Raw genomic sequence first — 18,142 nt, 5'->3', positions numbered from 1 at the left:
AATCATTGTGTATAGAACTTGATCATGGCTGGGGGGAAGAAGAAAGTATTTCCGGAGTATGAAATCCTGGGGAGCCACACACTTGAGATGCTAACCTAAAGCTGGCCCTACCTAAGGACTGCAGCTGATGGCTCCAGGCTGGACTCTTGCTATTTTTTTCTCTTCTCTTTTTCCTACCTCTCTAGTTTTTAATTTGAATTTCTTACACTTTGCAAATGATCTTTGTACTTTGTGAGATAGACTGGAAATACTATGATTTGCATTTCTTTTTTTTTTTAATGTTTATTTATTTTTGAGACAGAGACAGAGCATGAGCAGGGGAGGGGCAGAGAGAGAGGGAGACACAGAATCTGAAGCAGGCTCCAGGCTCTGAGCCATCAGCCCAGAGCCCGACGCGGGGCTCAAACTCATGAACTGTGAGATCGTGACCTGAGCCGAAGTCGGACGCTTAACTGACTGAGCCACCCAGGTGTCCCTATGATTTGCATTTCTTACCCTGATGACGGGGTGTGGAAAAGGGACAAATGGTACAGGCCACCAACCCAAAGTCTAAACTGAAACTGGGCAGTGGGAACAGGATTGGACAGTCACCTTCCTCGGTGCCTTGAAGGTCATAGGCAAACACGTCAAAAAAGAATGGTTATATTACCATGAAACCTGTAATTTTAAGGTGTTCCTAGATGTTTCATCACAGATCTCTGTGAACTTTACATACAATATTCCACTACTTTCGCTACAGCCACTGAACAATTGCCAGCACCAAAATATCCAAGGGCTGATTTGGGAAAATTAGTTTTATTTCTCTGACCCCTGGGTAATAAATTAGACTCTTTTTTAGAAATTATGTTGGTCTCTTCCAGTGAATATGGTGTTGTTTTGTGGGTTGGTATTGTAATCAGATACAATACATGCTACTTTAGTCAATGACATTCCTGAAAAGCAATTAGACAGGTGCTCCATAAATGTGGTTCTGGAAGATCATGCGGCAAGGGTCAGCCTTTTTATGCCAATGCCGTACTCTCTTATAAATGCCCCAAAAGGGCCCGTGGGAATGCTAACTAGAACAACACGGGAAGATTGCTGATGCTAAGCCCTCCACTACAAACATTTCGACTGTTGTTACAGGCATGCGAGTTATTATAGGTCCACTGACAAAGGGAAAAAAATTGAGTGAGCTTAAAACAGATCATATAGCATTTCACTATAAAAAATTAAAATGGAAAAATATGTCAGAAAGCTTTGGGATCACTTAAATTATTAAGCTAACTGTCTTAAAAGTCTATGTAGGACTTGTGAAAATATTATATACCAGAAAATTCTTGGTAAGCTCGTTTATGGTTCTTGTGTAATCATCTGTAAAACAGATGGACTAAGCCTCTTAAAGTCTTCACTAATTTTTTCATGTTCACGTTACATGGAGGTTCCTTTACTCTTTTCTCATCTGTGCGGTTTCTCATCTGCTCTGAAGGGCAATGGAAGATACCGATTTACAGACATGTGTAAGACAATGTTTCTTAAAGAGCTCGTGGAAAAGCACTAACTCCTCATTCTTTTCTCTCTGTTTTGCCACATGCAAAATTCTTAAGTGGAAAAAAATTAGTCTAATTGATGAACATTTTGTACAGAAAAGAATAAGTTAAAGAAAACCTTTTTCACTTGAAAAAAATCTAATCCAGACCTCATACATACTGCATATACGTTCTTTAATATGTACTCCTGTCCTCTGTCCAATTCCACCAGGGTGCTGCATCCCTTTTATTTTAGAATTGGTGAACGTCTTCTGCAAAAAAAAATAGGTATTAAATATTTTAGGTTTTGCAGGCCATACAATCTTTGCCACAACTACATAATTCTGCTGTTTTAGGTGAAAGCAGCTACAGACAGATACAAAAGCAGATGAATATAGCTGGGTTCCAATGCAACTTTATTTGTGGACACTGACATTTGAACTTCATATCATTTTCACATAATGTTATTCTTTTATTTTTCCCCAACTATTTGTCAATGCAAAAATCATTCATAACTTGTGGGTTATACAAAAATAGGTGTCAGGCCAGATTTGGCCTACAGGCTGTAGTATATAGTAAGACAATTCCTAGTCTAGCACAGGGCTGTTTTTTAAGGGCTGGGTAGCTTTCACTCAATCACAATCCAGAGGAAAGCTCTCTAATGATGGTTCTGTTTACAAAGTTTTCCCATATGACACATTCAAAACTTTATGGACCAACAATATGTCCATGATTTTCTATTGTATGTCTGAAAGATTGTCCCACTTTATTAGATGGTCCATTGAAAACCATTCGAAGATCTTGCAGTGACTTTTTTTACTTTTCATCAAGAAAAAGTATATTTAAAATAATGCATAAGGGTTATAAGATGAAGCCTGACTGTATGGAACATGGGCTCTGTTCCTGGTTTGGAGAATTCAGTTCTTTGACCAGATAAATAAGTTGACTGTTTCACATCTCATTGAGTTTGAAAAGTCAGAATTCGCAGGTGTTGTTACTAAAGAGTCACATTAAATATTGAAGGAGATGAAGGGGAAAAAGGTGCCTGTGTCTTCTCGAGTACCCACATTTTCAGAAAAAAAAAGTATGTTCTTTTGTATGCCATAACATACAACGGAAAACGTGAATATTTCTGAATAGGAACAGGAATCTAGTGAGTAACCCGCTCTGAATATTTTGGAGTAGAAGAAAATCTAAACCCAAGAGTGAGATCATGTGAACTATAGCAGAAAATACACATAAGAAAAATTTCATGGTTTTCCTATGGGCCTGCTATTACCAAGAGAGGTTCGGTTTAGGGGTCTGTAAAAATGTTTTCTTCCTTTAAGTATCATGCTCTGAGCCAAGACATCATGAGTTCCAGGCTCAGTCAGTTCCAGCTGAAAGTGTGAATGTTCAGCAAGAGGATATTTTTGAAAGGAGACTGAAAATCTGCTGTGCCAGATACCTGAAACGATGTTAGGGTATTCAGTGGAAAATTTCATTTCCACATTATAAATAACTGTAGGATATTTTAAGGGATCCAAGACTGGTAACTTCCAAGGGCTGCTTATATTAGTTCCACTGAAATGTGAAATGGAGGGAAGATGCCCAAAGAAGGCTATAAAGCTAAATTACCAGACATGATTAATTAAAATAAATAATTCACCATTGATTAAATTGCCCTTAAAATCCCCAGTCAGGGTACCCGACCACTGAGGCCTCCATATTTTACTACCCACCAAGTAAAACAAAGAAAGGAACGAACAGAGATGGAGAAAGAGAGGAAAATTCCCCAACATGATTACTTAAATTCAAACTGCCCTAGAGTCTTTTATTCAAAAAGCCCATCTGGTCGCCTCTATTTGAAATACCGGCTTAGCGTCTTCAAATGTTCTGGGAGTTCCCTACTCCATGGATTTCCGGGAGGAGGACAGCCCCAGAGAAGGCTGCATATCACCTATCATGGTAGTTAATGAATTTGTACCTCCCTTTGACTACGGAAATAATACAGTTCCTGTAACTTTCCCCCTCGAAACAAAAGTCAGACATCTCTATTAAGACAGTGGTACAACATGCCCCAAATAAAACCTTCCCGCTAAAGGCCAACCAAACCAAATCAAACCAAACGAAAATGAAGCTAGCAAGCCCGGGCGCGCGCGCGCGTGTGTACCGACGAGTGTCAGTGTGTGCCTGTGCGACAGTGTGTGTCCGAGTGTACGCGAGTGGGTGTGCAAGGTAGAGGAGAGTAATGGACGTACTCTGGTCTCTCTCTTTTCGGAGGGGTAACGGCCGCTAGCTGCTGGGGAAGACTGGACCCTGTGCGCGCACGCGGCGCGGCGGTGCCCAGGGTTAGAGCTCTCCCCTGTGACGGAAAAGATAATTAAAAATCGCACGCGCAGGAGACCGCTCAGTTCCTCGCTGCGCGTCCAGTTCAGCGCAAGAAGTGGGTTCTCTCGAACCCTCTCCGCGCCGGGGGTGGGGCCCGGAGGCCTTGTAGGCCAGGGGCGAGGAGTCGGTCAGGGAGGGGGTGTCATCGCGGGTGATGCAGAATGTGTCACCGGGCCGTGGGATGGCCGAGGAGGCGGGAGGGGCGCGGCGAGGAGGCTCGCGTCTGTTGGGGGGATTTGGGGGAGAGGCGGGAACGTGGAGAGAAAACCGCGCACGAGGGAGGCGTGGAATAGTGAATGGAGGAAGAGAAGGTAACAATGCAGCCCCGGAGAGGAAGGGAGGAGCAGCGTCCCCTGAACCCCGTCCTTATCCCCGGGAGGGCCCACGCCTAACCGACCACCTCGAGCCCCCCACCTCCGCTCCAGCTGTTGGAGGCCCCTCTATCGCCGGCGCATCTCTTTAAAGGGCAATCCTCGTGTCCCAGACACATTACGAGAGCCCTCCACGTTCCCTTTGCTCTTGAACTGGGCTCCACAGTCCGTGATGGGCACCAGGTCCCCTCTTGAGTGCCCACACGCCCTCGAAGCCCTGCCAGGCCCCTTCAAAGGCGCAGACCCCGTGCTCCCGCTCAGCAAGTGGACGCAAGGCTTTAAAAACCGGGAGAGAGGGTCGTGGCAGGTCGCTACCAGGGTGACATAGGCGTTTGCGCTGAGTGAGCAGTAAAAACGTCAATTAATGGGCACGTGAATTGTTTTAAATCAGATGGGGTTGGGGGGGGGGGGGAAGAGTAATGACTCAACCGTCTTTCTTCCTTAATACTCAAGAGAGGGAAGCGTTATCATTTTTCATTTATTTTATAAAATCACTTATTGTGGCGTCAGCTACCCTATTACGAATCTTTGAAACTTTGGCAACTAGGACTGTTTTTGCAAACACGTTTTCAGGCTTTGGGAGGTTTAAAGGAGTTTGACAGTAAGCAAGGAACGTAGCAATACACAACCAGGAGGGGAAATGGCCCTCTGTCCCCTTTTTGGGGGTGCAAGAGCCTCAAGCGGATTTCCCGGCTTCCGCGGGCGCCGCACATTGTTCTATTTGTTTTGAAGGTTCTGAGTTTGAGGCTGGTCGGAGACACCCACGTGCTTCTGACTCTCATCAGCGTAATGATCGCCTTAGCCAGAGTCGTGTCTATATAAACCACAAAAACCTAATCATTAGAAATCCCAGCCTCCAAAAACCACATTTTAGGTAAAACTGCCGCTTTTTTTCCGTGCTCCTTCATCCTCTCGACCGCAACTTTTTGGGGGATCCAAAGTCGCTTTTTTAACCCACATTGGGAAATAAATACATAAATAAATAGCCAATGAAGCATTTTGGATATTTTATTTTGTACTTTTATCTTTTGCCCCCCCCCCCCCCCGGGAGTGGTGGGGAAGAAAGTTAAGGCGTTAGTCTTAGTTTTAGATGCAGAATAGACTTAATAAAAAATTGCAATTTACGGAAAACTGCTGGGGTTTTTCCCCAGCAAGGTTTTTGCAACTTATTTTAATCATCCAACTGACAGTTTTCCAGTCGTTAAAAATAAACCTCATCCTTGTTCTCTAGGAACGACAAGTTTGAATATAGAAGGAAAAAGTGTCCAGCCACGCACTTGAGTTTCTAAAAACTATTTGACAAGTGTCCCCTCCATCCCAATTTTCTGTGTCACTTAAGACTAAAAGGCACCCAAACCCTGCAAAATCATTTTTTCCCTGGGAGCCGCTCCGGCAGAGGTGGGGGGTGGGGTGGGGGAAGGGTGAAGAGTGCCGAGAAGTCAGCACAGACGCTCAAGAATTTTCCTTCCTCCTCTCCTGAAGTTACAACGAAAAATAACGACAGTCAGTTCAGCCGGCCGCTCTGGCGTCTCCGCTTCAACTTCGTGCGACCAAGAGGGGGTTCCTGGTCCTGGGTCGGGGGAGAAGCTAGAGGACGCGATCAGGCGAGATTCCCCTCAACCAGGGCCGCCTCTCCGGCTTCGGAAGCTGCGCGCTGCGTACGGGGGCTCCTGCTCTTCGCCGGCGGGCGGCGGCAGCGGCTGCGATTCGCAGGCTCGAGATCCGTTGCCCCGAGATCCGCTGCCCGCGACTTACCTCCTGGCACCTCGACGAGCGAGGGTCAGGGGAGCTTTGCAAATAGCAGGAGCGAGTGGATGGATGCAAGGAGGTGGCCGTAAGAAGGCCAGAAGAGGAAAAAGGAAAGGAAGGAGACGAGCCGGGGAGCCGGGGTGGCAGCCGCCGCGGGAGGAATCTGAGCGTGCGGCCGGCGCGGGGGGAGTGGAGGCCGCCGCGGAGGAGGCGGCGGCGGCAGCAGCGCGGGAGGGCGGGCGGCCGGCGGCGGCGGCGCGGACGCCTGCAGCTGGGTAGCTGCGCGCGCGGCGCGGCAGTGGCGGGGAGCGCGCGGCTATGCTTGCCCCGGGGCTGGACTACTGAATCCACTCCGTTCCACCGCTGGACTCGACCTGGGAGGGGGCGCCAGCGCACCCAGGACGCGGTGCCCCAAGGGACCCCACTCCACGCTGCAAACTGAAGCCCCCTGCCTCCCCAGGCCACACACATCCCCGCGCCCTTTCTCAGCTGCCACCGCGGGCGTTCTTAAAGCTCCGGCAAGATCTGCACCTCCCGGGTCTCCCAACCCGCCAACCCGACTGCTCTGCATCGCCACCGCTGGCCCTCGTCAGACTCCTCCCGGCAGTCGGCTTCATCGAACTTGATTTCTCACCTCCTCGGCCCCATCACCTCCATCATCCCCTTTCCCCCCGTCTCGCCTCCACCCCCCCAATTTCCTCCTCCTCGCCCCTCATTTCCACCCTCCTCCCCCTCCCCCGGCCACTTCGCTAACTTGTGGCTGTTGTGATGCGTATTCCCGTAGATCCGAGCACCAGCCGGCGCTTCAGCCCTCCCTCCAGCAGCCTGCAGCCCGGCAAGATGAGCGACGTGAGCCCGGTGGTGGCTGCGCAACAGCAGCAGCAGCAGCAGCAGCAGCAACAGCAACAGCAGCAGCAGCAGCAACAGCAGCAGGAGGCGGCGGCGGCGGCGGCGGCGGCGGCGGCGGCAGCGGCGGCCGCCGTGCCCCGGTTGCGGCCGCCGCACGACAACCGCACCATGGTGGAGATCATCGCTGACCACCCGGCCGAGCTCGTCCGCACCGACAGCCCCAACTTCCTGTGCTCTGTGCTGCCCTCGCACTGGCGATGCAACAAGACCCTGCCCGTGGCCTTCAAGGTAAGCTGCGGCCACCCCCCGCCCCCGGCCGAGCGCCGCGGGACCTGCCGGCCGGCGTCCCCATACCCGCGGGTCCCGGGTCCCGGACAGCCTCTGAGTCCTCCTACCTTGGTGGCTCTGACCCGAGAGACCCCCGACTGGCTCTCCTCCTCCGGATCCCTCGGCGGGCTCCGGGCGCATGACCCCGCTCAGATCCTTCCCTCACCCACCTGTGCCGGCAGCCACCACCTTGGCCCTTGACCCCCTTATCCTTTCATTACCCCTCGTTCTAACCCACTCCTCGGAGCCGTCTCCCCTCCTCGTAGGAGCCCCTAGGTGCCCACTCTTGGCGCCGCCACCCCGGCTTATTCCACCCCGCCCCCATTCCCCAGGGGTGAGTAGCCCCGGCCTCCTCCCACGGGACTCCCGAGTCCACCGCGCTGGGCAGCCCACCCTCCCGACACCACGGGCTGCCCGCGCCGCCCTCCCCGGGGTCCCGCGCGCCACTACCCTGTCCTGTCCCAGCCGGACGCCCCTCCGCCCGGCTTGGCGCCCCCTTCTCTAACCCGCGTGAGCCTCAGCGGCCGCGGCCCCTCCCGGACTCGTGGGCCAGTGTTCGTGGGGTGCCGGCGCCGGGCGTTCGCGTCCGGGGCGGGGCGCCGGGTGCCGGCTGCAGCGCGTGGGCCGCATGACCGGTGTCCAAGAGGGTCCCTGGCGAACCTAGGGACTCTGGGAGCGAGTGAGGGGGAGGCAGGACGGGGGCGTTTGCTCGGCTCGCAGACCCGCGCCAGTTCCCGTTACCGGGAGGAAGGCGGGGCCGCCAGGGTCGCCGCGCGCCCCGAGGCGGGAGAGCCCCGGAGTCCCGCGCGCTGGACCCTCGAGTGCGGGGAGGAGGCCAATGGAGGGGGCGGGGGCTCGGGCCGCCTCTGGGAGTCTGGACCCAGCTCCCCGCCTCGCCCCACCTGGGAGGGATGAGGGAAACCCGTGAAATGCCTTTGGCTCGCTCGCTTGGAAAACGGAGGTGAAAGTTTGCGGATTTCTCTTACTGGTACTTTTAAAGGACCTAAATCTCAAAGGGCCCTTCTGTTTCTGAAAGGTCGTGGGAGGCTCCGGCGGGTGGCCAGGGCGCGGAGGAGCGACCCCCGAGGCCTGAGAGCGCTCCCGGGGCGCCCGCGGCCTCCTCCGCCCGCCCCGCCGACCCGTTAGTTGGAGGGCGGGTGTCTGCAGCCGGAGCGGCAGGCAGCGGCTAGGCAGGTTGAGGGTGCAGGGTCCGAAGCCTCTCGCAGCGGTCGGATGGTGTTCCGTGAGGCGGTCTAGGTTTCCCGGGACGGCCTTCGGCAGGGGGAGACGCGGAGCCCCCAGGGCCCGGCACGCACCGGGTTGATGGGGAAACGGTGAAACCGGGCAGTCCACACTCGCGGGACTGGACGCCCGAGATGGAGGGGGCGGTGAGCCAGACAGGGAGGAGAGCACTCCCAGGAAGACGCTTCCGGCCCTGTCTAGCCTCTGAACTTGTGAAGGTGGGCCTGGGTCCCTGGGTTTTGGGATCTGTGGAGATCAGGGTAAGCAAGGCCTGGGGGGCCGGGGGTAGAGGAATCGTGCCAGCCCCGCCACTGTGCACCCTGGGGCCAAACTCCCACAGGCCACTGGCAGTTCCCAGTTGTGGATCACCCCCCTCCCGCCGCCGCCCCACGCACCAATTCAGATTCCGTGTGTGGGTGGGGTGGAAAGGAAGAGGAGTCCAGGTCAATTAGAGCTGGTTATCTAGATGGGTCTTACATCAGAACAGAAATCAGAATGAATTGTTAAGGAAAGGGGATGTTGCATTCTGGGGCAAGTTTCATTTTGCAGTTGGTTCAAGAAATTGTGTGTGTGTGTTTACCGTTCCTTTTCTCCCTTTATAAACCACCCATTTTGTAGGTTAATGTTTTCCTCCTTGAAATATGAAAAGCTCAGAATGTATGTGAATTGTAGAAATTCGAATTTCCATAACAAGAGATGTCTTTTACAACATTCATCGTCCACAGGCCCAGAATGTTCTAATTCGCCTTAAGCGAAGAGTGGAAATTTGTTTCCACCTCCCCCCCCCCCCCCCCCCCGCCAAACCCCTAAAAACACAAACAAAAAACCTGGATGAAAACAGCAACTACAAATAAGTAGATATTTTGTCCCCAAATGCCACGTCAGGCATTCAAAATCAAGATATATGAAAATAGATGGGTAGGTACTTACATTTTAAAAAATATCGTTTAGGTGTTAGGGTATTCTACATTCCGTTCTTTCTGCTAAACATGTTCAATGTATAACTGTCTTGAACTATTTTCCTACATTTATGGTCCTGAGTTGATTTTGAGCCTTGGTATTTTGGATAGAAATTATCTTCTTGGTAGAACGCAATGAATTTGCATGGAACTTGACAGAATGCAATGTCCTTTGAGCTATTCTCAGATATTTTGGTTATTTTTAGGTTTTCTCATTACCACCCTTTAAAAATGATTTTGAAAATAAATTGTTTTCTTTGCTACTAATCATCCTATTGTTAATTACAGAGCAGTTTTACTTCTGACCTGTAAGCAAAACCATAGATTATACATGACCATATTAAATTGAGTATTTTAATTCGTATTGATTGAAAAATAAATTGAGTTAACTTAAAACATAATTCGCTGTGTTCTCCAACCTCCATACCTGTATTTAACAAAATTTAGACAGAGGGTGATATCTGAGATCCACTCAGTATATAAGTTTTGTCTCTGCTGAGAAAGATGTGTAGAGATTTGGAACATCCAGATTTTGACATTTTTTATTGTTTTCATCCGAATGTTAGTAAAAACGATCTCCCTTTACCTTTCTTTTGAGATAAAAGCCTGAGATCAGTAGACTTTCTACACCCTTGTAATGTAATCAAATACATCTGCAATGAAGAAATAATATGAAGAAGTCTCAGTTTTAAAAGTGGTGACCGCAATTTGGCTATCATATTTAGCGCTGTGTACAAAGTTATTGTGTTGTTGGGTGGATAGTAGGTAGGTAAACATACCTAAAAAACACATACAGAACTTAATTGTTGAGAAATCTGGTATTCCAATTAATATATATATTGAGCCCATAGTTCATATCCGTGTCACTGAACTCAGCACTATAGAGAATCAGAAATGAGTTCAGTACATGGGATTTTGAGTGTGTTAATTTAAAATGATGCTTCAAAATGATATTGACAGTGTATTATATTAAGACATAAGTAACATATTAGTGTCGTTCATCTGATCTTGTTTTGGGATTATACAAGAATACTTAATGATTTGTTTATATGCAGCACGTAAAACTGCAAAGACACCTAGTATGTTTTAAAATATGCAAAGCTGTTTATTTCGCATTATATTTTTAACAAAGTTCTGCAGTTTTGTAATGTTCAGTCCTTCCAGGTGTCAAGGAAATGGAAATAAATATTTTTAACATTTCTTTCAGGTGTATCTCACTGAACGCTTAAAATAGTTAAGGGATACTATTAGAGGATCCATGCCCTTTCTGTCCTAGATAATTCTAGCGACCAAAAAAGAAAAAAAGAAAAAAAAAGTTTGCAAATTCAGTTCGTTAGCTAATGGTCTGGTAGAAATAGTGGCGAGAACATGTCAGCCTTATATCCAGTAGCACCCTTACAGTCAGAGGTCTGTCAGCATTTCCACCATGAAGCCTGGTGTTCAGGTTTATAACTCAGTTGCTTTAAATAGCTTCAAGCTGAAACACTATGCAGAATTTTAAGTCCAGATGTATATTTTAAAACTAAAAATGGTGCAAGGCTATTGTGCTGTTTTAAGTTAGGGAACACTGGACTGTGTACTTACCAGTATCATATGTTTTTCTGGCAACGTTAAAGAAAGAAAACACATTTTTAGTTATATGATCTATTGCTCATAGTTAAATTCTATATGTTTAATGATACCTTTCAGTATTTGTCATAAGTAGAGTTTCAAAATGACGGAGCAATTTCTATTTGAAAATAATTTTTTTCAACATCATTGGCCATTTTTCCTCTTCAAAAACAAGTATGCAACTAATAAATATTTGACATTAGGGAGTTGTATTTTCCTAAGGTATATAATGATTAGGCTTTCTGTTTGTGTCTTTATGAATGTGATTATACCTAAACAAAGGAGAACAGATTATTAAATCTTTTAAAACGTGGTTAAGTCAACTATGCATTATTAAGTAGAATTATGTAAATTATGATAGATTTCAAGTTGTGTGAGGACAGATGCATTTCTTGTGTTCTGCCTTTAGATGCAATATGAATTGAAGTTTAAAATTTTAGGACTGAATATATAAAAGGTAACTGAAACACATAATTTTAGGAGGAAAAATACATTTTTAAAAAATTTAAAGGAAACTTCTCTTTGGAAACCAGGCATGGTTAAGATATCTTTCATTATTTTCTCTCCTTTAGCATTGCTGTTTGTCTCCTTTGAAAAAGCCAGAACATTCATTGTTAGATGATCTAAACCAGTTTGAAACATGGCACATAAATTCCTAGCTTATACTGATATAATTTCCATCAAAATTTTCTTTGACATATATTTTTTAAGTTATGAAATGGTATTTTATATTGCATTTATTTTTTCTCTGCAATTCAGTCAGGTTTTTCCTGAATTCTAGGTTAAATTCTAAATATTCATTATAACATTTGTGAAACGTTTATAGTTTAAAGTTATCTTTAAATAATTGCCATAAGAATTAAAGTTTCCCATTTTTGCAATTGCTCCCTAACAGCTTTTGATTCCAAAGAAAGATTTTATCAGACTTTATCTTGAAAAATAATTATATTTCAATTTTGCTGCAGGACAATGTGCCAAATGATATTGGTCTGTTAAGAGCAATTGATTGGTTAAAACTAGACTTCTGTCCATGGAAATGTCATAGGCAATTTTAATTTCCATGCTAAAATACCACAAAAACAATTTTAAGGGCCTGAGGTAATTCTATTGCTGCTTTTTTAGGGTAATTCACAGATTTAGTCATAAGGAGTCTCATCTAAAATTTCAGTAGCTTCTAGAGTTAAGTATCCTTTTACTTTATTTTGTACCAGCTTCGTATCATATGGTTTAAGTGCTAGTTATAGTGAGGTGTGCTAAATAAGGAACTTTTTTCTCTGTTCTAAAATGTCAGGACACAAAATTACTTCCCTCTTCTTCCCCCTGAAGTTTCTTGAATTTGTAGACTTTATATTTTAAAAACACCCAGAAATGTAATTGTCAAGATTTCATCACAAACTGTTCTTTGCAGAACGGATCTTTTGTGTTGGGTAGTATGGAAACAAATTTTAATGTGTGCTTACTCCTAACTAGTTAAAGAGCGATTTTTGACTGCTCTCTACCCCTTAAAATGTTTTCCATTGCTTGGGTTTGGTACAGATGAAATGTGTAAAAATTTCTTGATTCTTTGGTTTTCTTTTAGATAAACACAGTTGAGAATCTCTGAGGGAAACTTTTTAGCTTCAGAGATCTACTTTTTTTTTTTAAACCTCTGACATATAATTATACTTCTGATTGATATAAAGTCAAATACAGTACTCCCTCCCTCTTTTCTTTCCTCAGAAAAACATTAGGCATCAGATTTGGTAGAGTGAATCGTAGAAAAACCCCCAATATATTTAGCCATTAAAACAGAGTTCAGCCATAACAGGAAAAGTTGTCACCACATTGTTGTGAGCATTTCATTTTTAGGCCAAGTTCTAAGCCTCATAGAAGACTCACACAATCTGTGATTACCTTTTTGTTTTGTTATTAAGTGGAATACGTAAAACATACCAATATTTAACGTGGTCATTATTTTGCTTAAGCAAAGAAAAGTGGATTTGTGTATTTCACTCTTAGGGATCTTTTCTTTCATATTTTTCCATATTGAATCAATTTTCCTTTTCTTCTAAGTAAAAAAAAGTCCATTATGTTAAAATATGCAGTAAAATAATAATGTCCCAGAACTCTTGAAAATCTTTATATTGGGGCAGATTTCTTTCTTTCTTTTTTTTTTTAAATTTAGCCAGACAGAAGTGAAACCCATCAGCAGCCATCTTCTATCTCTGAACAACACCAAAAACAAAAAAAAAACAAAAAAACCAAACACAAAACACAAAACAAACATTTCAGGACATGAAGTAGAGAATTACATGTCCAATTGAATGCTTTCGGGATGCTTATAAGTGAAAGCCCATGTTTAGCACACAGCAGACTTGGAACTGAAGTTAGCCTCCTCATTTTACAAAAAGAACATCATTACAATTACACTCTACTTATATGGTATATTCTATATTATGTAGACTTAACAATATTATTTCTAATTTATATTGGAAAACTGTGGTTCCTGGAGGTGAAATTACTTGTGTGACATCATAGCAGATGTATAAGAGAGGTGAGAAAAAAGAGGGCCTCTTGATTTCAGGTGCATTCATTTTTTTCCGAGCAGTACAAACCTTTCTGCCTTCGTTAGTATGCTTACTGGTTCCATATTTACTTTGACATCAAAAGCCACACAGCAGGTGCTAAAATGCGATATGCTGAGTGTAAAAAATGTCAAACTTTCAGATGAATACTGGCCAAACATGATCAGTTGTTTCAGTGTCTTCAAATGTTCACATTTTTTGGCCTTGGGAATTCAAAAAAATTGAAAAGCATATTGTGTCCAGTAGGAGTACAGCATTACCTCTATTCCATAGCCCCTTGAGACATTAGATCAAGGGTGCAAGGAGGAAATCATGTCCTTGAGGGACTGGCCCCTGACCTGGGAGATTTCTCAGACTGAACAGAGTAACCAGGAGGATAGTCAGCAATTCCCTCTTCTCTAGGACAGAAAAAGTTGTCAGAAAACTAGTTTGATTGCAAGAGCGTGTTGCTGTTACTGGGAGATGCTGACTCAGCCTTTAACTGGTTCTCTCTCTTAGAGTGTTAGCTGGGAGCCTCACAGACTATTTGCTGTGGGAGGTGGTGCCCTTCATGGAGCTCTTTTATCAGTTTCTTTCAAAAGAATTTACCAGACACTTACTATGTGCCAGGTAATGTTGGGGCACTGGGCATTTGGTGGTGAGCAAGACTGATGAAGGCCCTTCCCTCATGTAGTTTCCAGTATATAATCTGGTTTCCTAGGAGTGAGTCTCACAGCTTTGGTCTAGTATATCACAAGGATTAGGTAGATCACTAATATATGTACATGGAAATGAGGATCATTTGAGGGCAGCGGGGTGCTGTGGAAGTGGGCTGTAGAGGGAAGGCTATAGGATTTTAAGCTGAATAACGAAGTGTTAAAGAGGGAATGGAATTGAGAAACAGCCTAAGAGAAAAGCAAGGGCAAAAAAAAAAAAAAAATTTATATATATATATATATAAATATATATATATATATATATATATATATATTGACAACTTTTTTTGCATGGTTGGTTGTTTGCCTGGCCAGAATAGAGGCTGTGTAGGAGAGGAGGACTGGGATGGGGGTCATGGGTGGGGAGAACTCAGCCCTGAAGCGTAGTTATGGTGTCTGTTTTATCACACTATAAAAAAAGTTGCTTTAATGAGAGTATTTACAAATTGCATTGGGAGCATGGAATTAAATGCTTAGGTTTGCCTTGTGGAAATCTCGACAAAGGAGAGGGCCAGCACTAGGCGCAGAAGGGTCAGTGGGATATTTGCCAGACAGGCGAGGGCACACGGGTGTTATTATCAGAGGCTGGTGGGCTACCTTAGCTGGAGCCATTGCCTAGTAACCACCAGGGCATCTGGAAGCTGAATGAGGAAGAGGCGGAAATAATCTGAATGTAGGATCCTGGAAGTTAGTGGAGAGAAAGGATATTATCGAGGGGCAGGGGGTGGGTAATGGATCAAGAATAGTGTGTTTATGTGACAGTGCAGCCTGTGCAGCCTGTCTCCCCCAGCGGCATTCCCTTACCAGGCTTCTTGTTAAACAGGGGCGCCCGTTTGCGAGTCAGCTGACCTTGGTTGCCAGTGTGATCCCTAGCCCTGGAGCGGTGCAAATGTTTATTGACCTCAAAGACCGATTGTCTGGATCCTTCCTTGACTGAGTTCAGGTGTTGCAGGTTAGCTGTTGAAGGTGAAGGAGGCATCTGTGTCATTCCAAAATGGCAGATGGGACAAGACAGAATCAAGTTTGGCCAAGGGTGTATTTTGGATCTGTACCACTCATTTGTCAGTGACCGTTTTCGTCCTCGTTACGTACCTTTTATTCTGCACCTAGACTTTAAGTTTCTTGATGGCTTTGTCTGTATCTAACCCCGGAGTGGGCATTCAGTAATTATTTGCAGTGTGATTAAAAGCTGAATATGTAGCCCAAAGTAGGGAGATGAAACGTAGTGCTGGATACCCCACCATATTTAGGCTTCCATATAGCCGGGAACTCTGAGATTTCATCCGAATGTCTTCTCCCGTAGAGCTGACCAGACTTTCTTTTTTTAGCCTGTGATCTGGATGAGACCACACCTCGGGGCGCTCCAGGCTGCAGACAGGCGGTGCCTTAATATGTACGCTGCAATCTGCAGATGGGGCATCAGCCTTCATTCTGTGGCATAATTCCTATGGACAACCTAACATGGGGATTTAATAAAAATGTACATGTATTCTGTGAAGAATCCAGCAACAAATGAAGGAAACTTTTGCTGCCTTTGAAATGGGTGGACCCTGAAACGTTGGTCTGTTTGAAGTGGCATCCTGACCCGTATGCAGATGCTTCATTCCTGTCTGCCATTACTGGACTGGAGCACTAAATCCTGATAAGACACATCATTTACAGTGGGAATATAGTCTCAACATCATTTACACTGGGAATATAGTCTCAGTTTCGAAGCTTTTCTGATGTGCCATTATTGCCGCTGTGTTTCCTGTTTTATGTAGGTGGTGGCCCTGGGAGAGGTACCAGATGGAACTGTGGTTACGGTCATGGCGGGCAACGACGAAAATTATTCTGCCGAGCTCCGAAATGCCTCTGCTGTTATGAAAAACCAAGTAGCGAGGTTCAACGATCTGAGATTTGTGGGCCGGAGTGGAAGAGGTAGGTCTCTGGTTTTTAATATTGATAGTGGAATAAACATATTAGGATCTTCTGAGGAAATGTAGGCTAGTGTGTATACAAATCAGCACCTTCTTCTGCTGAATAGAATTACTGAAGGTTTTATTTAAGTATGTCCAGATGAAGTTGAGTGTGTTTTTGAGTACTCAGGCCTTTTTCATTTGTTTTATGATATTGAAAATTCAAACAGTGTTTTCAGAAAAACTGGTCCCTAATTCCACTGGGCGTGAGCACATTAGGTGGAGAGAACAGTTGGAGGTTTAAGTTCTGAATTATGAGATGCCAAATGGCTGAATAAATTGAGTGGCAGAGAAGAAAGAAAAAAGAATGCGATGGATCAATTTCCTGATAGTATCAATTTTGTTGTAAGTCGTAGCTAGGACAGCCGGCCTAATGTTCTTCACTTATCTATCACGTTACCTCCCTATGATTTAACTTACTCTTGTAATAAGATTCTATTTAAAAAACATCATAGTTTTTTACAGAAGGCTGTACAGAATGATGTGTTACGCATGCTAGAATGACTGTATAGAGTTGCCCAGACACATGAGTGATTAAGACTCTAAATAATTCCCACATTATTTGAGGGTCTCCCCCAGCCGCATCCATACTCGAATATTGGGAGTCCTTAAAAAGATCATAAAATAGAAAACAATTTCTTTTAGGATTCTCATAGCTGTTTCATAGGGGGATTAATGTTTTAGAAAATAGTCTCTAAGGAAGCCAACATTTTGCCTTTTATTTTTCCCGTGGAGAGAATTTTAATAGTCCTTCATGAGAAGTATTCTGTTCATTTATGTATTTACTGAATCTAATATTTCCATTTTAAGTGTTTCGATACGAAGAGAGAAAATAGACCACTTTAGGACTGAGGTGAAATAAATTATAACGACCTATGGAAGGACTTCTACCCAGGTTTGAATTAGGAGATAAGAAGCATCAATTTTTAAGCCATGTCCGATAATTGCTCTTTAGTTTGGATCAGATGTCATATTATTACCATTGTAAAAACTTGATAAGGGAAATTCAAGCAAGGCTGTTTCCGATGAGTAGTTTTAGTTTACTTTCTAGGAACAGGGCCAAGAAGCTGTACTTTTTAACTTAAAAAAAAATGATGCATGCTAATGAGATACTGTCACTGAAAGGTTGTTTGAAATAAAATGAGGCTCAGAACCTCTGGTCGACTCAAAAACTAAAGGGGTTATCTCTGCATCAGGTTTAGTTTACTTTCATTAAAAGAAAAAAAGACACATCCTATCTCACTGTTGACTGATTGGGTGTCAAGTGTATATTCTTTTTTTTTTTTTTTTTTTTTTTTTTCTGTTAACTGGTACAGGTCCACAGTACAATAAAAGTTTCTCTTTTTTCTAGTAGGAATCAAGAACAATTTGAACATGATGATTTACCTGCATGGTCTGAATTGCATCTTTCTTCTTATGTAACCTTATTTTGTTTTTAATTAGAGTAATGAATTTCTGTATGTAAAAGACTGGACACTATACCTTACAGATTCAAGCTAGTGTTTCCATTTACCTTACCTTTGTATTACATAGATGCTGCATGACTTTTCTCTGATCAATTTGAGTAGAAACTATGGCAAAGTGATAGTGTACTTTGTAAACCCTCAACATATTTATTTAAGAAACTTCAAAGAGAAACAAAGGGTGTGCACTGTTTTACTATATTGGCTTTCTGAGTTTTGGCTGGTTTCCCAAATAGCAATTTTTATATTTAAAAAAAAAAAAAAGACAGACTTAACTGCTTGCAGACTTTTCACGCATGGAAGATGAAGAAAGCTTCTTTTGATGAAGTGTAATTATGTCCAAACAGAGCTGACCCCCTCCCCCTATATTTCTTATGATCTTAACTGAAGAAAGTAGGATTTTTCCTTTGAAGCAGCCGGGACTTGGTGGAGGATCTGAAATGCTACAGTCTGTTGCCAGAGGCAGGATGGAGAAA

General features: G+C 44.5%; 1 protein-coding gene across 13 annotated transcripts in view; it reads left to right on the top strand.

Moving 5' to 3' along the window:
- RUNX2 (RUNX family transcription factor 2) overlaps positions 1 to 18,142 on the top strand; it is a 326,738-nt gene that overhangs the window by 89,016 nt on the left and 219,580 nt on the right. For all 13 annotated transcript variants that reach the window (XR_008423075.1, XM_053904962.1, XM_019457307.2 and 10 more), the window contains exons 3-4: positions 6,783 to 7,135; positions 16,009 to 16,165. Coding sequence is in view for 12 of the 13 variants with exons in the window: in XM_053904962.1 (XP_053760937.1) it covers positions 6,783 to 7,135; positions 16,009 to 16,165 (510 nt within the window). In the remaining variant the exon portion in view is untranslated. The remainder of the gene's footprint in view (positions 1 to 6,782; positions 7,136 to 16,008; positions 16,166 to 18,142) is intronic.

This window comes from Panthera pardus, unplaced genomic scaffold, assembly GCF_024362965.1.
Source record: "Panthera pardus isolate Hobbes unplaced genomic scaffold, ASM2436296v1 HiC_scaffold_17, whole genome shotgun sequence".
In the NCBI taxonomy this organism is placed as follows: Eukaryota; Metazoa; Chordata; class Mammalia; order Carnivora; family Felidae; genus Panthera; species Panthera pardus.
Note: the sequence above shows the minus strand (reverse complement) of the source record. Positions and strands in the feature narration are given on the sequence as shown.